The 23,980-nt window shown below is 39.3% G+C and overlaps 1 protein-coding gene across 1 annotated transcript in view; it reads right to left on the reverse strand.

Moving 5' to 3' along the window:
• Window positions 1-23,980, reverse strand: part of LOC126354840 (putative aldehyde dehydrogenase DhaS) — a 225,344-nt gene that overhangs the window by 159,077 nt on the left and 42,287 nt on the right. Inside the window, exon 2 of the mRNA XM_050004816.1 lies at window positions 21,588-21,820. Coding sequence (XP_049860773.1) covers window positions 21,588-21,820 — 233 coding nt within the window. The remainder of the gene's footprint in view (window positions 1-21,587; window positions 21,821-23,980) is intronic.

Genomic DNA, 23,980 nt, shown 5'->3' on the forward strand with positions numbered 1-23,980 from the left:
AGATGAATATTTACTTCATTACAACAGAATTTTTCAAAGAAAGTATTTTTTCCATCTACGGCTGATACATATCTACAGTATTAGTTGTCATACAGCTATATAACAAACCCTGCTACTTGCCATGCACCTAACACAACATTTCAATCCCTGAATCTACATACTCAGATAATTTGTAGAAAGACTTGCTAATGGGATGTGTTTCTTTCATTTTCTTTTGGACTGAATTTTTTTGCTTAATCTTAGATGGAAGCTTGTTGAGCATCTTACCACCAGAATATGTAACTCCATTGTGGACCCTCGACAAGAATGTAAATTCTACATGAGAATTATTTTTCTGTCTTGCATTGTAACTGTGTACATCACAGTCAACTGAAATAATATTTATTATCAGAAACAAGAACCATTAAGGATTAAATGTGTTGGGAAGTAAGTGTAAGAACTTCAAAATTCTTATATAAGCTTCTGCAAGGTAAATGATTGTCTGGTTTACACAGTATATTACTGCTCACTTCTGCTAAAAAAAACTCTTTATTTACTTTCAGTGCACTGTCACAGAATGTAATTCCATAAGACAGCAGGGAGCAAAACTACAGTATGCAAAATTAGACACCACTCTTATCTTTAGCTCAACACAATGAGAAATGCTTGAAGGATGTAACATGCAGAACTGAGCTTCTTCACTGGTTTATCCACACATTGATTCCATTTTAATGCATACTCCAGTGGTCCCCAAGGAACTTTACACACTGTGCATCATTCAGTGTATGGTCATTAATGCTAACTTCTGGAGTTAGAAAGTCATTATTGTTTGTCTGAAACAGCATAATATGAGTCTTTGTGTAACTAAGAGTTTTAGCTGTGGAGCACTTGTAGGCCTTTTCCATTGAGCTCTGTCTGTTAAGAGTTGAGTTTGGACCTTGACTAGTATGTGCCATCAGCAAATATTACAGTTTTTGAACTGCCCTTTAAATCATTGATATATGTCAGAAACAAGAATAGGCCCAGTATTGATGAAGTTGTCTTGCTATGGCCTGGAAATGAATAATTACTGTTCCAGATTAGAATTACTTATTTCTAAAAGCTCAGAAACACTTTCAGCACTCATTTTACTCAATTGTTGGCAGGGAGAGGTGTAATGGGCCTGACTGTACAACTTGAATGTAGGAAGTTATGTACTAACAAATATATACCAAACACAAAGAGAGTCTATGGGAGGAATTAAACTTCAAGATATGTAAAGCACAGATCCCCTATTTTTAAGCCAAATGGAAGGAAACATTCAGAAATTTTATACAGAGTGGAGAAAAATTCTGTCACAAAATTTTAATCCTTGATAGCTGACGCCACTAGAAACCAAAATTACTAATGATGTGTAGGTCAACAATGAACAATTTTTAAACTATGGAAGCTTGGCACCATGTGCTCCGATTGGCCACAGGATTTCCCTGTTGCCAGATGCTCTGGACAACATATGATCGTGAAAGCTTTGCACGCTGGAGATCGCAGTGTATCCAAGACGGCCTGCATGCTCAGTGGTAGCACACCAGCCTTCAACTCTATGGGCCTGGGGGCGAATCTGCCAGGATCCCGATACATCCATTGTAGTTTCATGATAAGATGTGCTGGAAACAAACTGTCAACAGCTGTTAGTTCGCATACAGAAAGTCTTTTACAAATTGTGTTGGCCCTTAAAAGGGCTTTTTTTTTTTTTTTTTTTTTTTTTTTTTTTTTTTTTTTTTTTTTTTTTTAGCTAGAACATTGTTTACTTAAAGCAGGTGCTCGAACTGGCAACCCTCTGATGTGACACAAGCTTTGTAACATCGAATGGTGTTTTGCTGAACTCTTTCTAGGATTCCTGGCATTGCTCTGATGTGATTAATTAATTCCTCTTTGTTTCTAGGTGGTTCACATCCAGGTGGGTGCACTAGAACCTTGAAGAATCCCCACAGGAAAAAGTCCAGTAGAGTGAGGCCTGGTGATCATGGGGGCTATGACCTACAAGCACCTCTGCCATTTACCTGGCTATCAAAGAGTTTATTTAAATGTCTGCACACAGCACGACTGTTATGTGCTTGTTGATTTTCTTCTTTTGTCTTACTTTTTCTTGATGATTATTATGAGAAGTGATTTTACACAACCCAGATGTGATTTACTTCCATTTCATACATATTTATTGTTAATAAACTCTTTAGACAATCAGCTTGTCTGCCACGAAAAATTTCAGTTTAACATCACAGGACAGTAAGCTTCATAGGCTACGATCAGCCTATAAAATATTAGCAAGCTACATAATTAAACATGCTGTTTTGAACAGAGCTTTACAGGCTTATGAAGAGTTTGTGTGTTGACAACCGAGTGTGGACTGACTCCAGAACCTTACATGTCAGATGCTCATCTCAGACTACCTAAAGCTTTGTGCATGATGCCTACATATTGATGCATGCATTACAAAAATAAGCAGAGTGTATGTGTATATGGCTGGGATCTCCTCCCAAACCCCTGGATCAATTTTAACCAAAACTGGTACAGAAACAACAGGCCTCCCAAGTATCAGCACTGTGGGGTGTATACCCTCCTAGCTCCAGTAGGAGCCAAGATACAGGCAAAAACTCTTTTTTCCATCTTCTGTCATACAGTCTGCCATGCACAAAAGACATGTTGTGCAGGAACAGTATCAGCCTCCCAGATCACCTGCTTTGCAAGGCAGTCTACATGTTAGGGGCAGGAAGCACTTTTGCAGGCCTAGACATGTAGGCTGCCCTGAACAGCAGGTGTATTGTATAGGAGTAGTATTGCCCTGCTATATAGATCTGCTTTGCACAGCAGCCTGTATGTCAGGGGCAAATAAATTATTTGCAAGCCCCTGATGTGCAGCCTGCCCTACATGACAAGCATGTTGTGGAAGTGGTATAGGTCTGCTTTATTGAACTGTGCCAATGGGCATGGCTGGGGACAGGCTGAGAGGAGGGGATGGGCACACCAAGGGGGAGGAGGAAATGGTTAGAGATAGGGAGCTCTTGATATTCATACAAGTGGTTCTCTTTCTTGCAAAGATCTCTTTAATTTTTCTGTAGGTAGTATCTATCTTACCCCCAGTAAGATAAGCCTCTACATCCTTACATTTGTCCTCTAGCCATCCCTGCTTAGCCATTCTGCACTTCCTCTCGATCTCATTTTTGAGGCGTTTGTATTCCTTTTTGCCTGCTTCACTTACTGCATTTTCGTATTTTCTCCTTTCATCAATTAAATTCAGTATCTCTTCTGTTACCGAAGGATTTCTAGCAGCCCTCGTCTTTTTACCTACTTGATCCTCTGCTGCCTTCACTATTTCATTCCTCAAAGCTACCCATTCTTCTTCTACTGTATTTCTTTCCCCCATTCCTGTCAATTGTTCCCGTATCCTCTCCCTGAAACTCTGTACAACCTATGGTTCTTTCAGTTTATCCAGGTCCTATCTCCTTAAAATCCCACCTTTTTGCAGTTTCTTCAGTTTTAATCTACAGTTCATAACCAATAGATTGTGGTCAGAGTCCACATCTGCCCCTGGAAATGTCTTACAATTTAAAACCTGGTTCCTAAATCTCTGTCTTACCATTATCTAATCTATCTGAAACCTGTCAGTATCTCCAGGCTGCTTCCATGTATACAACCTTCTTTTATGATTCTTGAACCAAGTGTTAGCTATGATTAAGTTGTGCTCTGTGCAAAATTCTACCAGGCGGCTTCCTCTTTCATTTCTTCCCCCAATCCAGATTCACCTACTACGTTTCCTTCTCTCCCTTTACCTACTACTGAATTCCAGTCACCCATCACTATTAAATTTTCTTCTCCCTTCACTACCTGAATAATTTCTTTTATCTCATCATACATTTCATCAATTTCTTCATCATCTGCAGAGCTAGTTGGCATATAAACTTGTATTACTGTAGTAGGCGTGGGCTTCATGTCTACCTTGGCCACAATAATGTGTTCACTATGCTGTTTGTAGTAGCTTACCTGCATTCCTATTTTTTTTTATTCATTATTAAACCTACTGCTGCATTACCCCTATTTGATTTTGTATTTATAACCCTGTATTCACCTGACCAAAAATCTTGTTCCTCCTGCCAACGAACTTCACTATTCCCACTATATCTAACTTTAACCCATCGATTTCCCTTTTTACATTTCTAACCTACCTGCCCGATAAAGGCATCTGACATTCCACACTCCGATCCACAGAACGCCAGTTTTCTTTCTCCTGATAATGACGTCCTGAGTAGTCCCCACCCAGAGATCCGAATGGGGGACTATTTTACCTCCGGAATATTTTAGCCAAGAGGACGCCATCATCATTTAATCATACAGTAAAGCTGCATGCCCTTGGGAAAAATTACAGCTGTAGTTTCCCCTTGCTTTCAGCTGTTCGCAGTACCACAACAGCTAGGCCGTTTTGGTTAGTGTTACAGGGCCATATCAATCAATCATCCAGACTGTTGCCCCTGCAACTACTGAAAAGTCTGCTGTCCTTCTTCAGGAATCACATGTTTGTCTGGCCTCTCAACAGATACCCCTCCGTTGTGGTTGCACCTACAGTACGGCTATCGGTGTCGTTGAGGCACGCAAGCCTCCCCACCAACGGCAAGGTTACTGTATTGTAAGAGCTGTAAGATGCTACAGACTATAAGACACATCTTACTTTTCAAGCGATTTTTTTAAATAACAGTTTTAGTGTTTTTATCATTAGACTGCAAAGACAGATTAAAAAAAGGTCTTAGTTTATAAAACCAAATTGACCTTTAAAATCACTGAAAATTGTCATCTGAACATTCATTTCTTTTTGTTCTTGTTCTTCTTCTTCTTCTACTACTACTACTTCTACTTTTTCTTCTTTCTCTTCATCATCATCATTGTGCTCTTCATATATAAGATGGTACCCACTGCCATCGAAAATGTTATTTGTGCCGCACTTCTTGAAAGGATTTAACAATAATGTCTTCTCTCACTCTAGACCACAACTGTTTTATCCACTGACACAACTGTTTGAGTGTATACCATATTAAAGCTTCCTTCTGCGTGAATTCATGTTGGATTTCATCTATCACCCATTAGTTTCATTCCTCTCTCATATACATTTTAAATGGTTTATTTACCAAGACATCCCTCCCCCCATGAACCATGGACCTTGCTGTTGATGGGGAGGCTTGTGTGCCTCAGCGATACAGATGGCCGTACCGTAGGTGCAACCACAACGGAGGGGTATCTGTTGAGAGGCCAGACAAACGTGTGGTTCCTGAAGAGGGGCAGCAGCCTTTTCAGTAGTTGCAGGGGCAACATTCTGGATGATCGACTGACCTGGCCTTGCAACATTAACCAAAAGTTAGATATAGTGGGAATTAGTGAAGTTCGGTGGCAGGAGGAACAAGACTTTTGGTCAGGTGAATACTGGGTCATAAATACAAAATCAAATAGGGGTAATGCAGGAGTAGGTTTAATAATGAATAAAAAAAATAGGAGTGCGGGTAAGCTACTACAAACAGCATAGTGAACGCATTATTGTGGCCAAGATAGACACAAAGCCCATGCCTACTACAGTAGTACAAGTTTATATGCCAACTAGCTCTGCAGATGATGAAGAAATTGATGAAATGTATGATGAGATAAAAGAAATTATTCAAGTAGTGAAGGGGGACGAAAATTTAACAGTCATGGGTGACTGGAATTCGTCAGTAGGAAAAGGGAGAGAAGGAAACATAGTAGGTGATTATGGATTGGGGCTAAGAAATGAAAGAGGAAGCCGTCTGGTAGAATTTTGCACAGAGCATAACTTAATCATAGCTAACACTTGGTTCAAGAATCATAAAAGAAGGTTGTATACATGGAAGATCCTGGAGATACTAAAAGGTATCAGATAGATTATATAATGGTAAGACAGAGATTTAGGAACCAGGTTTTAAATTGTAGGACATTTCCAAGGGCAGATGTGGACTCTGACCACAACTTATTGGTTATGAACTATAAATTAAAACTGAAGAAACTGCAAAAAGGTGGGAATTTAAGGACATGGGATCTGGATAAGCTGAAAGAACCAGAGGTTGTACAGAGTTTCACGGAGACTATAAGAGAACAATTGACAGCAATGGGGGAAAGAAACACAGTAGAAGAAGAATGGGTAGCTCTGAGGGATGAAGTAGTGAAGGCATCAGAGGATAAAGTAGGTAAAAAGACGAGGGCTGCTAGAAATCCTTGGGTAACAGAAGAAATATTGAATTTAATTGATGAAAGGAGAAAATATAAAAATGCAGTAAATGAAGCAGGCAAAAAGGAATACAAACGTCTCAAAAATGAGATTGACAGGAAGTGCAAAATGGCTAAGCAGGGATGGCTAGAGCACAAATGTAAGGATGTAGAAGCTTATCTAACTAGGGGTAAGATAGATACTGCCTACAGGAAAATTAAAGAGACCTTTGGAGAGAAGAGAACCACGTGTATGAATATCAAGAGCTCAGATGGCAACCCAGTTCTAAGCAAAGAAGGGAAGGCAGAAAGGTGGAAGGAGTATATAGAAGGTTTATACACGGGCGACGTACTTGAAGACAATATTATGGAAATGGAAGAGGATGTAGATGAAGACGAAATGGGAGATACGATACTGCGTGAAGAGTTTGACAGAGCACTGAAAGACCTGAGTCGAAACAAGGCCCCGAGAATAGACAACATTCCATTAGAACTACTGACGGCCTTGGGAGAGCCAGTCCTGACAAAACTCTACCAGCTGGTGAGCAAGATGTATGAGACAGGCGAAATACCCTCAGACTTAATTCCAATCCGAAAGAAAGCAGGTGTTGACAGATGTGAAAATTACCGAACTATCAGTTTAATAAGTCACAGCTGCAAAATACTAACGCGAATTCTTTACAGATGAATGGAAAAACTGGTAGATGCGGACCTCGGTGAGGATCAGTTTGGATTCCGTAGAAATGTTGGAACACGTGAGGCAATACTGACCTTACAACTTATCTTAGAAGAAAGATTAAGAAAAGGCAAACATACGTTTATAGCATTTGTAGACTTAGAGAAAGCTTTTGACAATGTTGACTGGAATACTCTATTTCAAATTCTAAAGGTGGCAGGGGTAAAATACAGGGAGCGAAAGGCTATTTATAATTTGTACAGAAACCAGATGGCAGTCATAAGAGTCGAGGGGCATGAAAGGGAAGCAGTGGTTCGGAAAGGAGTGAGACAGGGTTGTAGCCTCTCCCCGATGTTATTCAATCTGTATATTGAGCAAGCAGTAAAGGAAACAAAATAAAAATTTGGAGTAGATATTAAAATTTATGGAGAAGAAGTAAAAACTTTGAGGTTCACCGATGACATTGTAATTCTGTCAGAGACGGCAAAGGACTCGGAAGAGCAGTTGAACGGAATGGACAGTGTCTTGAAAGTAGGATATAAGACGAACATCAACAAACGCAAAACAAGGATAATGGAATGTAGTCAAATTAAATTGGGTGATGCTGAGGGAATTAGATTAGGAAATGACACACTTAAAGTAGTAAAAGAGTTTTGCTATTTAGGAAGTAAAATAACTGATGATGGTCGAAGTAGAGGATATAAAATGTAGACTGGCAATGGCAAGGAAAGCATTTCTGAAGAAGAGAAATTTGTTAACATCGAATATAGATTTATGTATCAGGAAGTCGTTTCTGAAAGTATTTGTATGGAGTGTAGCCATGTAAGGAAGTGAAACATGGACGATAACTAGTTTGGACAAGAAGAGAATAGAAGCTTTTGAAATGTGGTGCTACAGAAGAATGCTGAAGATAAGGTGGATAGATCACTTAACTAATGAGGAAGTATTGGATAGGATTGGGGAGAAGAGAAGTTTGTGGCACAACTTGACTAGAAGAAGGGATCGGTTGGTAGGACATGTTTTGAGGCATCAAGGGATCACAAATTTAGCATTGGAGGGCAGCGTGGAGGGTAATAATCGTAGAGGGAGACCAAGAGCTGAATACACTAAGCAGATTCAGAAGGATGTAGGTTGCAGTAGGTACTAGGAGATGAAGAAGCTTGCACGGGATAGAGTAGCATGGAGAGCTGCATCAAACCAGTCTCAGGACTGAAGACAACAACAACAACAACAACAACAACCAAGACATCAGAGATTGTAATTGTGAAGTAAGTCCTCCCAGAATAACAGCAAGCTCTATATTTTCCTGTCTCATTCTCTCTTTCACGGAATTTTTCAAATGATTAATAAAATGATCTAGCGCAAGAAGAGAATTCTTCTTCAATAAAACACCCTTCCTTCTCTCCTACATTCTGATAATTCATAATTTCATACCAGTGTCGTCAATCCAGTTCTTGTCCTGTACGTGAACAACAACAGCTGGCGGTATTTCAGGCATGTGTGAGTTGTTTCATGTGTATGTATGTGTGTGAGTGTGTGTGAGTAGCAACTACACTTTTCATAATATTGTTATATTCCATCCTGGATTTTCCACTGTTTGATAACAGTGTAGTGCATTTTTTCATCTGCACTTGTTTTTATAGCTACAGTTTTGGCATCTTTCATGGCAGCAGTTCTGTTACCCAGCACATCAAATGTCAGAAGAGTTTCGTCCACATTTGTTGTTTGACTTAGTTCCACACTAGTTTTCTTTTGATGTTGAATAATACAGTGACTGAAGTGCTCTTGTGGAGTTTTCTGAGATATTTTGGTTTGGTTTGCTTGCTAAGTCCATGATGCTTCATAAACTTGTAGCACCAACAAATTCCACCCTCAAAGTGTTAAGTTTCATTGTAGAGTCAGCTTACAAGAAGGTATTTGAATCATTATTGTATTAATTCCAACACTATTTTGAGGGTGTTCTTATATCCATTTCAATACACCATCTTCTAGTTTTGGCCATTTTGCATTCAGTCCTCTATTTGCACATTTAGTCTTCCTTTTTTTCACTTTTTCTTTATTAGCTCACCAATTTCAAACTTTTTTTTTGTGTGGAAGGCCAAAATGCTGCTCAGTTGCTTTTTTCCATGTTGTTCTGCATATGCAATTTATAGCCCACATCATATGAATATGTTTTATTTATTGCCATTAGGAAACTAGCTACTAAGAAAAATATTGTACTCTTACCTACAACACAAATCACTTTCAATTCAGGTTCACTGGCATCATAGACTGCAATGACGCATCATAGGCTAGACAGCATCCTGGGTTTGTCATAGTGGGGCAAGAGGGAGACAGTGTTAGTAAGCTTGTGAATCCCTGCAACTTATGCTCATCGTATTGGTGCACTGATGCTGCCAGTTGAATCCACTGTTACCCGATGGAGATAATTTTTTCTGTGGCATTGAATATATGGCCATTTTTTACATCTGGCAGGAATTTTAAATCAAACACAGAACTTTCTATATTAATTTTGACTATACGATGCACTTGAATTTTGGAGGCAATTTTTTGGAGAAAACAGTGTATCTTATAGTCTGTAAAATACAGTAATAGGAAATGAGATATCCTTAACTTACTCTAGCTCATAAGCTGGCACATTCTTAATGATAACTGAAACACAACAAAGAAAAATAGCGAGGCACAATAATGAGGGAGACACTACAGCAGGGGTCAACAGTAGCAGTAAATGTTGCTGTATGAAATAGGAAATACTTTTTGTGGAGCAATTATGAATAATAGAAGAAGCAGAGAATAGTTACAACAGCCTTTTATCATCTGTGAAGATATATAAAACATTCTCGGTATTCCTGCCGCGTCAGTTCTGGATAAAATCTCAAGCTTTCGACAATTACCTCCATCGTCATCATCAGGAGCTGACTGTGTTCACTGCTGCTGTAGTACCGTCTATATAGCCCGAAGACAGCTTCTGATTGGTCGGCTTATGATTGGTTGGCAATTACGTACTGCTGTCGCAGACGGTGTCACTGTGTGGACCAGTGGCGCCACCACTTCCCTTTGAACATAAACATTGGAATGAGCATCTATGCTGCTTCTCTGCATCACTCGTTTCCATGCACAGCTCAGATGGTATCCACTATCACAGTTAAAGTTCTTTTGGCTCATTCTTATTTCAACAGCCTCCTTAATAACAGACTCCCAGTATGTGGAGGCATGGGACAGAATTTTAGTTTTATCGAACAATATTTTATGTTTGTTCATGAGGCTGTGCTCCGCTTCTCTATTTTTAATATGGCGTTGGTGTTCTGCACAGCGGTCGGAAACGGTATGAATAGTCTAACCTATATAATTGCTTCCACACCCACAGGGTATATTATAAACTCCAGGGACCATGAGGATGAGATTGTCCTCAACAGGATGCATCATCTCCTTAATTTTCTTAGGAGGATGAAAAATTGGTCTTATACCTTGTCTATGCAGGACTCTTCCTATTTTGCTCGAAATTGCGCCACAAAAAGGAAGAATCACAATCAGTGTTTCATCCTGTGAGGTTGCAGCATTTTCACATTTCCTTCTTTTGGAGAATGCTGCCTTTATATCACGTGCAACATAGCCATTCTTTTGGAACACATTCTTCAGACTGTTAATCTCGGACCTTAAGTGGTCCTCGTCAGAAACAGTTTTGGCTCTGTATACCAACATGTTCAAAACAGCTCTCTTCTGAGCAGGATGATGGAAACTCTGTGCATTCAGGTATAAATTCGTATGCATTGACTTACGGTATACAGACTGCCCAAGACACCTGTCCGCCTGTCGTTGTACTAAAACGTCTAAGAAAGGCAGTCTACCTTCTGTCTCCATCTCGACAGTGAACCGGATGTTCAGTTGCATGCTGTTCATGTGTTCCATGAATTGTTCGAGAGCTTCTGCGCCATGTGGCCAATTCATAAATGTATCGTCAACGTAACAATACAATAAAGATGGACGGAGGGGAGCCGAATTTAATGCACGTTCTTCAAAATTCTCCATAAAAAAGTTAGCCAGTGATGGAGACAACGGAGAGCCCATAAATTTGTTAGCATACAAGAAGTAGGTGGTCGTCATCACGTGTTGGAACAACTTTATAGTTTCAGGAGGAAAAAGATCCGCCAGCATTTTCAAAGTGTCCTCCACAGGAACTTTTGTGAACAGCAATACCACATCCAGGCTGACTAAAATGTCATTTGGACCAACTCTAATCTCTTTGATTTTCTCAATGAACATCTGGGAGTTTTTGATGTGATGTTCACACCAGCTGACTATAGGAGTCATCAACTTTGTTAGGTATTTGGCCACCTTATAAGTAGGAGAAAAAATTGCACTGCTATATAGAGGCTACTACAGCAGCAGTGAACACAGTCAGCTCCTGATGATGACGATGAAGGTAATCGTCGATAGCTCGAGATTTTATCCAAAACTGATGGGGCAAGAATACCGAGAATGTTTTATATATAAGTGCCGTCACGAAAAACTTCATTTCCAGCTGTGAAGATGGTTGATGTTCAGTAAGAGTTGTCCTGGATGCTGTAAGGAAGAGATAGATCACTGTTGAAGAACTCCTGCCTGGATTTGTGGAAGTTCAGTATATTACCACTACAGATCTTACACCAGGGCACTAGCAGCTGCCACTAGCTAAAGAATCCAAGCAGTGCACTGCTTTCCTCTTTGAAGGAATGAGCTATCAATTTAAGGTAACATGTCAGTTTCAACTTCTATTAGAGCTTTAAACCAAGTAATAACTGGCAACAATATTTTGACATGTGTTGGTGACAGAGTTATCCTTTGTTCTACATGGTATTATCACTGTGAAATTATGGAGACACTGTTTCAATGACTGCAGGGCCAGTTTAAGACCAAAGTGATGAAAGCTTCCACTTGTGGTGCCACGATAGGAGGGGTACCACAGGCATCACAGTTATTAGATTTTTACATAGGATTATCACAATTAGTGGAGAGCAAGAGGGAAAAGAGAAGGGGACAAATTATAAACCATTTGTGTGGAAAAATATTCTCAAAGCAGCCCTGAATGACTGACAAGTGAAAGAGTAACTATCAAATTAAGCAAATCACAATTTGGGGATTTGGAAGATAAATTTTTAGGCTGTATTATCAATAGGTGTGGTATTGTGCCCAGTGCAAAGATGTTGTTTGTTATAAGTAAATATCCTGTGCCACAAAATAAGATTCAGTTAAAAGTTTTTTAGGTACAGTAAATTTTTATTTTAAGACTGTAAATGGTCAAACTATAAAAGCTCCTGAGTTATGTAATTTAACTAAAGCTAAAAGAGACTGGAGGTTAACATGTGTCCACAGGGAACATTCTGATAAAATTTAGAACTGCTCATGTAATGTGCCATTATTATTTCATCCAGCTTTCGAGTATTGTTTCTGGATGTATACAGATTGATCAGATTTTAGGTCAGGATGTACTATTTTTCATATTATTAAAGAACATGTTTTGAATGGCATTGCCCAATTGCATTTACCAGTAGATTACTAACTAGACAAGCATGAAATTATGGAATTTTAAGAAATTTAGATATCTACTAACAGGGACTGAAACTAAGTTCTTCCTGATTACAAATCTCTCCATTTTTAGTGAGTAATACACTATTACATTCAATACTTACTAGATGAGCCTTGGACCTACATGAACTTCATTAAAGATAAGATATACAGGGTGATTCAAAAAGAATACAACTTTAAAAATGTGTATTTAATGAAAGAAACATAATATAACCTTCTGTTATACATCATTACAAAGAGTATTTAAAAAGGTTTTCTTTTTCACTCAAAAACAAGTTCAGAGATGTTCAATATGGCCCCCTGCAGACACTCAAGCAATATCAACCCGATACTCCAACTCGTTCCACACTCTCTGTAGCATATCAGGCGTAACAGTTTGGATAGCTGCTGTTATTTCTCATTTCAAATCATCAATGGTGGCTGGGAGAGGTGGCCGAAACACCATATCCTTAAATACCCCCCATAGAAAAAATCGCAGGGGGTAAGATCAGGGCTTCTTGGAGGCCAGTGATGAAGTGCTCTGTCACGGGCTGCCTGGCAGCCGATCCATTGCCTCGGGTAGTTGACGTTCAGGTAGTTCCGGACAGATAAGTGCCAATGTGGTGGCGCTCCATCCTGCTGAAATATGAATTGTTGAGCTTCTTGTTCGAGCTGAGGGAACAGCCAATTCTCTAACATCTCCAGATACTGTAGTCCAGTTACAGCAGCACCTTCGAAGAAAAAGGGACCAAAAACATTATTGGCTGAAATGGCACAGAAAACGTTCACCTTAGGCGAGTCACATTCATACTGAGTTGTTTCCCGCGGATTCTCAGTGCCCCATATACAGACATTATGACAGTTGACTTTCCCGTTAGTGTGGAAAGTTGCTTCATCACTAAACACAATCTTTGAAACGAAAGATTTATCTGTTTCCATTTGAGCAAGGATAAAATCACAGAAATCGATTCTTTTAATCTTATCAGCTGCAGACAGTGCTTGAACCAATTTCATACGATAAGGTTTCATAACTAACCTTTTTCGTAGGACTCTCCATACAGTTGATTGTGGAATTTGCAGCTCTCTGCTAGCTCTGCGACTCGATTTTCCTGGGCTGCAAACAAATGCTTGCTGGATGCGTGCTACATTTTCATCACTCATTCTCGGCCGTCCAGAACTTTTCCCTTTGCACAAACACCCATTCTCTGTAAACTGTTTATACCAATGTTTAATACACCACCTATCAGGAGGTTTAACACCATACTTCGTTCGAAATGCACGCTGAACAACTGTCGTCGATTCACTTCTGCCATACTCAATAACACAAAAAGCTTTCTGTTGAGCGGTTGCCATCTTAGCATCAACTGACGCTGACGCCTAGTCAACAGCGCCTCAAGCGAACAAATGTACAACTAAATGAAACTTTATAGCTCCCTTAATTCGCCGACAGATAGTGCTTAGCTCTGCCTTTTGTCATTGCAGAGTTTTAAATTCCTAAAATTGTGGTATTCTTTTTGAATCACCCTGTATTAAAGGATATGAGAATGTTGTGTCAAGTGCATTGTCTCTGTAAGACACACACACACACACACACACACACACACACACACACACACACACACACAGCTTCAAAAATTCAAGAAAGAGGGTAATTTCTCATTTACTTTGTGGAGAACAACCAGTATCTTATGGATATTTGCCCTTCTTTTGGAAATATTGGCACACATCAAAGGGAGGATAAGCATTGCCACAGAATAATCGAACAATGCCATGATAAATCTTGTACAAACATTGACATCTCTTAATAGAAAGAATAAATCAATATTCTGTTTAAGAAAGCTTAGAACAATAAAAGATGCCTCTTATGTATTGTAGAAAAAGGAGTATAGTTTTTAAATCGTACTTCAAGATGGGTTATGCCCACTTTTGAGCTAATAAGTGGTTGTTACACTAAGTTAACACTATTATTTCAATATTGTGACTATATAGGTCAAATAAACCCTACATAGGTGCAGTGTATGTCAGAAAATTAAAGTAAGCACTATGTCCCAACATACTGAATTGTTTTCTATAATACCCACTGGTTTATGGGACGGGCTGGCTGTGAATTTTTTTGGTCTATTGCCTCATGCTTAGGGAGGTCTACTATATACCTTAGCAACACTAGAGTTGCTCGTGGTCTTGTGATAGCATTCTCGCTTCCCACGCACAGGATCCCGGGTTCGATTCCCGGCGGGGTCAGGGATTTTTCCTGCCTCAGGAGGACAGTGTTGCTGTGTCATTTTCATCATCATTATCATTCATCCCAATTATGGTCGGAGGAAGGAAATGGCAAACCACCTCCACTAGGACCTTTCCTAGTACAGCGGTGTGGGTCTCCCGCATTGTCCCCTACACTCCTCAGAGTATGGGACCACCACCACCACCACCACCACCACCACCACCTCCTCCTCCTCCTCCTCATCATCATCATCATCATCACCACTACTCGGATAGTCATGTCTGAGAGACCATTATTTTAAATATGTTTGTAAACCAAGGAGACTCTTTGTGTCACAAGCAGCCAAGAATTTTTGGTATGGGCAGGAGTGAAACAAATACTGATATCAATTACCATCCTCTAGTGTACCCGATGGAAAGATTGAAGAGAGAATTGGGACTTTTGGCATGAATTTATTGTACAGAAAGACATTCAAAGAGGACTGAACTAGTTATGGAGTGCAAAAAAGTATTGAGTGAATTGTCACATCCCACATGAATTGTCACATCCCACAATCTTAATGGTATCCAATGAAGAAGGTGGACAAGTGAATGAAGGAAATCTGCAGTTGCAGTGGGCTACCTGCCCAGAAAAAGGAACTATATCAGAACAAGAGAACAGAAAATTCACAGCCAGTTTCATAAAGTAGATGAAATCTGAAAGAAACAGTGGAACATGGGTGCACCAGTCACATTCAATATGGAGGATATGGTGGTGGTTTCTAATCATCACTTGAGTTCCAAACCAAATGAGCAACCTAAGAAATTTTTTCCTTTGTATGAAGGAATATTCCTTATATTTTTTTGGTACATTCTACTAGCGACAGAGAATGTGGGTTACATAATTGATTTAAAGAAGTTTATAGCTGGAGATTCAGATCCATCGGCTCTTAAGAAAAATTCAAGAAGAATTGTAGCAATCAGTTTTATTTTCTGGTGAAATAACCTTGAACAGTGTATTGTTACTAATTACAAGTTAATTGTGATTGATACTTTGACAGAGGGAAATAACAGTCTTTTGTGTTATGTTAAGTTTTATCTTTTTCGTTTTGGTTAAAATATACGTAATAAAGTTTTTATAGGTGTACTTCATATTGTCTGGGGGTTTGATTACATGTAGCACATGTTCAGATTTTGTTGATATATTGGGAGGTAAGTTCTTTTTTGTGGTTTAACATATAACATGAGCTACAGGACACTCTACAGTTAGCAACAACTGAATAATACGAGACACCATTGGTGGAGTTAACATACAATTCTGGGTATGACAGGTTGAACACTAGCCAAATGGAACTTCATACTTAAAAATATGATTAGATGGGCAAATAATTATGTGAAGACTGCCTTACTTTACTATTTCCACGCTGAAATGCATCAAAAGAAGTTCTGAAAATATACTTTTAGGCAAGAGGAATCATATGATAGTTTGTAAAGAGAGGAGGTGGGGGGGGGGGGGGGGGGGGGGGGAGTAGACCTAGGTGTATGGAGTATTTTTAATATTTTGGAAGACGAATTGCAACTTGTGAGTAGCTATAAAAAAGTTCCAATTCTGACCCTGTTAAAAATCTGCATAACACTGACTCCAAACCATTTTCTAGAAAGACTGACTACATTATATTGTTTCCTTTCCTTGAGAGTGAGGGGGTGAGGGCTTGGCCCTCCTCTTGCTCTCAGGTATGGACGCCTTTGTTCTTCTGTAAATATCAATAAACTCTGTAATTCTATATATTTGGTCACATTAGGCAGTGAGAGATGGTGGAATTGGATGTGTGTGTGTGTGTGTGTGTGCAGATTGAATATCTGACTGATACATTGAATATCTGACATTGAATATCTGGCTGGCATGATATGTAGCCCTGTGCAAAATTACTATTAATCTGATTTTCTGAATAATAATAATAATAATAATAATAATAATAAAGAGTAATCAATTGATTACAATTGATTAAGTTTACTATTCAAAACCATGGATGAGCATTTTGGAGGCATCATATGTGAGGGTACAAACTTTTAGGGTCTTGCCTCTTTAAGAGAGATATAAAGTAAGTCGATATCCATTAAATTATTACTAGTTCCCATATACTGAGTTTCAGAATTCCTCCAAGTCACAGGGTAGCAGCACAGATCCTGTGGTACTCATATGCTGAGTTTAAACTTAGGGATACGAGCCCTAGGTGCTGGCCACTTCTAAGTAGTAGGGTGAAGGGTCTGTAATATGTGCTTAAACACATGAAACAAAATTATCTACATGACTACTCTGCAATTCACATTTAAGTGCTTGGCAGAGGGTTCATCGAACCACAATCATACTATCTCTCTACTATTCCACTCCCGAACAGCGAGCGGGAAAAACGAACACCTAAACCTTTCTGTCCGAGCTCTGATTTCTCTTATTTTATTTTGATGATCATTCCTACCTATGTAGGTTGGGCTCAACAAAATATTTTCGCATTCGGAAGAGAAAGTTGGTGACTGAAATTTCGTAAAAAGCTCTCGCCGCGACGAAAAACGTCTATGCTGTAATGACTTCCATCCCAACTCGTGTATCATATCTGCCACACTCTCTCCTCTATAACGCGATAATACAAAACGAGCTGCCCTTCTTTGCACCCTCTCGATGTCCTCCGTCAATCCCACCTGGTAAGGATCCCACACCGCGCAGCAATATTCTAACAGAGGATGAACGAGTGTAGTGTAAGCTGTCTCTTTAGTGGACTTGTTGCATCTTCTAAGTGTCCTGCCAATGAAACGCAACCTTTGGCTCGCCTTCCCGACAATATTATCTATGTGGTCCTTCCAACTGAAGTTGTTCGTAATTTTAACACCCAGGTACTTAGTTGAATTGACAGCCTTGAGAATTGTACTATTTATCGAGTAATCGAATTCCAACGGAGTTCTTTTGGAACTCATGTGGATCATCTCACACTTTTCGTTATTTAGCGTCAACTGCCACCTGACACACCATACAGCAATCTTTTCTAAATCGCTTTGCAGCTGATACTGGTCTTCGGATGACCTTACTAGACGGTAAATTACAGCATCATCTGCGAACAGTCTAAGAGAACTGCTCAGATTGTCACCCAGGTCATTTATATAGATCAGGAACAGTAGAGGTCCCAGGACGCTTCCCTGGGGAACACCTGATATCACTTCAGTTTTACTCGATGATTTGCCGTCTATTACTACGAACTGCGACCTTCCTGACAGGAAATCACGAATCCAGTCGCACAACTGAGACGATACCCCATAGCTCCGCAGCTTCATTAGAAGTCGCTTGTGAGGAACGGTGTCAAAAGCTTTCCGGAAATCTAGAAATACGGAATCAACTTGAGATCCCCTGTCGATAGCGGCCATTACTTCGTGCGAATAAAGAGCTAGCTGCGTTGCACAAGAGCGATGTTTTCTGAAGCCATGCTGTGATGAAATAATAAAAATGATAAGTAGAGTAATGGACATAGAAATGTTTGGAATTGGACTGTACAGATGTGTAACATGTTGTACTGAGCTCAGCTCATTATCTGCAACTGAATATTATTAAGCAATAGAAAATCCAGGGTGGAATGTAACAATATTATGAAAAGGAAAGTTGCCAATCACCATATAGTGGAGATGATGAGTTACAGATGCGCACAAGAAAAAAACTATCACAAATAAGCTTTTGGCCTGCAAAGCCTTTGTCAAAAATAGACGACACACACACGCACACACACACACACACACACACACGACTGTGTGTTGTCTATTTTTGTTGAAGGCCTTACTGGCCAAAAGCTTTATTTGTGACAGTATTTTTGGTTATTAATGAGACAGTATATATTGTAGAGTACATTTTGGTAATTATTAATATTTTAACAAAAGTATTTAATTTTGATTGCAGCTGTGTACAAGGGACATGAGTGATGTTCCAGACCAGAGATGAATAGTGTTGCTGCTGCTGCTGTATCCCAATTCCTGTTCCACGAGTTCTGCAGATGTGGATTCATACTGAAATAGTCACAGCATTGTAGGAAATGTCCTTGTTGGCACTTGTCTGTCACACTCGATAGTCAAAGTTGGAAACTCTGTGAAGACACTGTAGAACTGAAGCAACAGCAAAGCTGCATAAGTACGGTATGGAAAAGCGAAGCTGTGGAGAACAGAGTACCATCACATGTGAAATATTAGCAAAGTAAATCAAAACTCAAATAGGACAAAAGTAGTATTCAAGTAGTTTTCGACAGGCTGAAAATCCAATAGCAAAATTCCATAGCATAAACAATGAACAACAACCAGATTGTATACAGGTATCAAAGTTGTTTATTTATGGGTTCAACACAAACACTGCAAACTGTGTCAGAGCTCTGAGGCAGCTTTGTAACTGTGCCTGGTACATCAGAGATCCCACTTATTGCACTGATATTATATTCCCCGCATGAAAGTACCTGAAAGTCTTCAAGCCAGGGGCTACTAGCATGTCTGCCACCTCATCTCAGGTACTAACACAGCCACAGGAAATTAATGTTTACATTCACATTAAGCAGTGGGTTCCCTTGTAAGTGCAGGGGCAAGTCAGATAACAGTCTGAAGGAATGTATAGGCATACTACAGCCAATATGAGCCACACACAGTTAAGCAGTGTTGCATTCAAACCATTCTTCAGACTGATTATTGCTTCGTTTCAGGTAGCAAAGGAAACCTTTTAATATCAGTTTTTAAGCACTATGTGCTATGTCAGGATGTGTGGCCCATCACCATAAAAGACCAGTGAGATGAGTGGCTGAAGTGTGGCCTGGTAGATGCCTTGGCATCGCAAGTCAAAAACAAACAGTTATGAAGCAGGACAACAAGAACGGGTTATAATCACAACACTGCCACTATGATCTGGGATGCCCGGAGTGTCGATAAGTGCATCCACTTCACCATAAGAAAGCAGGATTATTGCAAACTACATGCATCTGTGATATCACACGGCCCTAAGTAGTTCATGCTGTATCCATTCACCCACACTTATATTTAAGGCACCACATGGCCACAGCCTGGCAATTGCATCCAATGCACCATCCTGGATGCCTCCACCAATGGAGTCATCATGAGCCGTCAGCAGTACTCAGTGGATTGCAGCTACAGGACTTGGCATCCATGAACTTCAATTCTGTTCTATGGCAACTAATTCTGGATGTTATCCAAAACTGTGGTCTGTCTGGACATCTACACTCATGCTCATAAATTAAGGATAATGCTGATACATGGTGAAACAACACTCTGGTGGGCGATTTGCAGGTTTAAATCACTTCGGGGTATGACCACGCGGTGCATTTGACCTGAGATCATCGCACAGTGGCGCTGGCAGCTGTCCACGTACGCAGAGGTGCGTCAGTGCATGTCAGAGTACGGTGCAGCAAGTAAGTGTACAGTTGTTTTCAGAAGTGCTAATGGTGACTGTGTGTTGAAAATGGCTCAAAGAACACACATTGATGACATTATAAGGGGTAGAATACTACGGCAACTGGAGGCTGGTCAAATACAGCAGGTCATAGCATGGGCCCTCTGTGTGCCACAAAGTGTGATTCCAAGGTTATGGCAATGATTCCAGCAGACAGGAAACATTTCCAGGTGCTACAATACGGGATGTCCACAGTGTACAACACCACAAGAACACCGATATCTCACCATCAGTGCCCGCAGACGGCCGTGGAGTACTGCAGGTAGACTTGCTCGGGACTTTATCGCAGCCACCGAAACAGTTGTCTCCAGACACACAGTCTACAGGTGACTGAACAGACTTGCTTTATTCACCTGGAGAGCTCCAAGGTGCATTCTACTTACCCCTGACAGTAGAGCCCATAAAGCCTGGTGTCAAGAACACAGTACATGGTCATTGGTACAGTCATACCAGGTTATGTTCACCAACGAGTCCAGGTATAGTCTGTACAGTGATTCTCACTGGGTTTTCATCTGGCGTGAACCAGTAACCAGATACCAACCACCTAATGTCCTTGAAAGGGACCTGTATGGAGGTCATGGTTTGATGGTGTGGGGTGCGATTATGATTGGTGCATGTACACCCTTGCATGTCTTTGACAAAGGAACTGTAACAGGTCAGGTGTATTGAGACATCATTTTGCACCAGTATGTCTGCCTTTTCATCTCTGGTCTGGAACATCACTCATGTCCCTTGTACACAGCTGCAATCAAAATTAAATACTTTTGTTAAAATATTAATAATTACCAAAATGTACTCTATAATATATACTGTCTCATTAATAACCAAAAATACTGTCACAAATAAAGCTTTTGGCCAGTAAGGCCTTCAACAAAAATAGACAACACACAGTCGTGTGTGTGTGTGTGTGTGTGTGTGTGTGTGTGTGTGTGCATGTGTGTGTCGTCTATTTTTGACAAAGGCTTTTCAGGCCAAAAGCTTATTTGTGATAGTTTTTTTCTTGTGCGCATCTGTAACTCATCATCTCCACTATATGGTGATTGGCAACTTTCCTTTTCATAATATTGTTACATTCCACCCTGGATTTTCTATTGCTTAATAATATTCAGTTGCAGATAATGAGCTGAGCAAGGGTAGGAGGAGATAGATGGAAAGTGGTGGGTGAAGGAGATGGACAGAGCATAAGGAGGAGATGGACTAACAGAAGATTGGAATAAATATGTACCTGGGCAGCAGCAGGTACTCAGCTAGTCAATGAATATTTCCAATAGATGAAAAATACATTATTAATCAGTATATTTTAATTTACACAAGCAAGGAAATAAGTCAAAAAATCTAACAAAGTTCAATTCCAAACTCAAAACAGTATCTAGCCTTATTTAAAGAACATATCTGAGTATTATGATAAACTTTTCTGGAATTATCTACACAATAATAATGAAATGAAATAATATACTTTAGTAGACACACCTGTAAAGACATCTATTTCTTTCATGCCCATTAAATTTTTTCCATTGATTTTCTACATCAACAGAAATTTGCACAGCAGAATTTACATGTTTTTCAGAGCTGTGAGTGACTGTTGTCAGCACTTCCCCAGAGTCAGGAGAACACACTTCGGTGGCATTAGTTCCCTTTTCGCTATTACTTTCAATCCACTTTCCATTGATAAATGGACCAAACTTTTTTCCTGATAGCCATGCCTGTATGCAAAAAATAAGCAGCATTAAAAACAACTTGAATAGGTCATGATAAAAGTAATAGTGTGCTTGGAGGTGAGAGGAGAGGGGGGCCGGGAATGGCTTAAGAAAGAAGAGAATGGATGTAAGGAAAAAAGGTCACAGTTTAATGGTTTGCTGAGAGCTCGATCATTAGTGATGGTGCACTCGTATAAGGACAGGGAAGAGAACCGGCTGTGCCAAAGAATAGACAATTAATACACAAAAAATTAAGGTTTCCTTTTTATAAGACTTCACTGCTAATTTGCTGATATAGAAGAGTGTAAGTATGATGTTCTACTGTTTGCCAAAATTGCGCTTATTACACTGCATCGTAAAATCGTCACATGTAAACAAAGAAACTGAATGTTATAAAAGCATAGCTAGCCCATGATAACACCATAAAGTTTCTGGTCAGCTAAAGCACTGATCCATGCTTTTTTTATTTCAACTTGCAATTGGGATGAAAAGAAATGTGAAAGTAGTTGTTATATGACTATAAATGTAAATGATTAATTCATAGATATGTCAATTGTGAACTAAAAGAGCATGTTGAATCTGGAAAAGCATTTATCTCTTAGTAACATGTCATACCTGTCACAAAAAAAAGAAAAAAGCTAATATTCTATGAAGGTTTTTGACAGGAAAAAATGCTTAATATCTACAGCTGGACAACTTGGCTTGGTTAGTGGTAATAAACTATATGACTCAGTCTATCTATTAGTGAAAAAATGTATAAAAATCCCTACAGAAGCTGCTGAATTAAGCTTCATATAAAACAGATATATGTGGCACGGCACTTAAAGTTACAAAATTTATAGATGTCAGCGAGCAGAAAGAGAAGGTCGGCCTTGTAGCCTTCAGAATTCAGAAATGGTCTGACTTTGAACAATTATGTGATGTCCTTTAAGATCATGTGAGAGACCTGTTCTGCAGTGATGTAATTGCCTATGCTATGCTCATCCTAAGAAGCAAAGCAGTAACCAGACATCCGGTACACACTGTGCTGGTCTCCAGGAAGTTAAGGAATGTGAGAAATAGACAGCCACTATTTGTGATCATTGCTCATTCGGCCAATGTTCAATGTACAGAATGTTCAAAATACCTCTGACAGATGAAAATTATGTAGTGTGTGCCATTAGAAGACACAACATACCAGCATGCAATGACTCAAATGACCACCATAACACATACAAATGTCTCCACAAGAAAATTTGTGAAATTTCTCACATACATAAAATTCTGACCAAGAACAAAATCACAAAATGAAAGACACATTTGTAACAAGTCAGTCGCCTCATCAGACACCTTGTATTTAAACAATATCAGAAACTCAAAACAGTGAGTAGAATCACACCCACAACAGTTCAAGAAGTAACTGTGAGGCAGAGAGGACACAAGCAAAAGCAGCGGTGAGACTAAACAGTGCCTGAAAGAGGAAACTCAATTCCAGATAATACATACTAAAGCTTTTGGATGCTTAACAAAGACCATATGACTCCAATAGTAATCTTTATCTGTTTCCATTGCAGCCTACATACTTCATTAAGGTCACACTGTACCAAATGGCTTAATCAATGCAATTTACTATGTGGAAGTTACTTCAAACTGTAATAATATGAAGTAACATGTTGCTAATTCATTATTGAGTAGGAGACTTCACAATGGTGGGTTTTGTTTAAAATACAGCTTAATAAGGAGTAAGAAAAACACCCTTCTTAATTTTATATATTTCAAATATCAGCATGTGCTATATCTGAAACACAGTTATTACTAAATAAACTATTTCTGTTTCTGCTTTTAATTTAATGTGAGCCAACATAGATTTTGGATATGTGGCAAGTGCACTCATTGTAAGAAAATGAAACTCGTACAAAATCATAAGATATAATCATCAACATGTACCACTTCAATGTGCTACCATATACATGTATGAAAATAAATAAAAATAATGTCAGTACACAGATCATAAAGAGAGACTGTAATAAAACAGAAACTGAAAATGCTGATCAATTCATTAGAATATCAGGTAATAAAATAAGGAGACTATCACTCACCATCCTACTTGTGATTGAAACTGAGGCAACAGTCATCGGAAAAAGATAGCTGAGATTGTAGATGAAGAAAATCTAATCATGCTAAATG

The sequence above is a fragment of the Schistocerca gregaria genome, chromosome 3, assembly GCF_023897955.1.
Source record: "Schistocerca gregaria isolate iqSchGreg1 chromosome 3, iqSchGreg1.2, whole genome shotgun sequence".
Classification (NCBI taxonomy): Eukaryota; Metazoa; Arthropoda; class Insecta; order Orthoptera; family Acrididae; genus Schistocerca; species Schistocerca gregaria.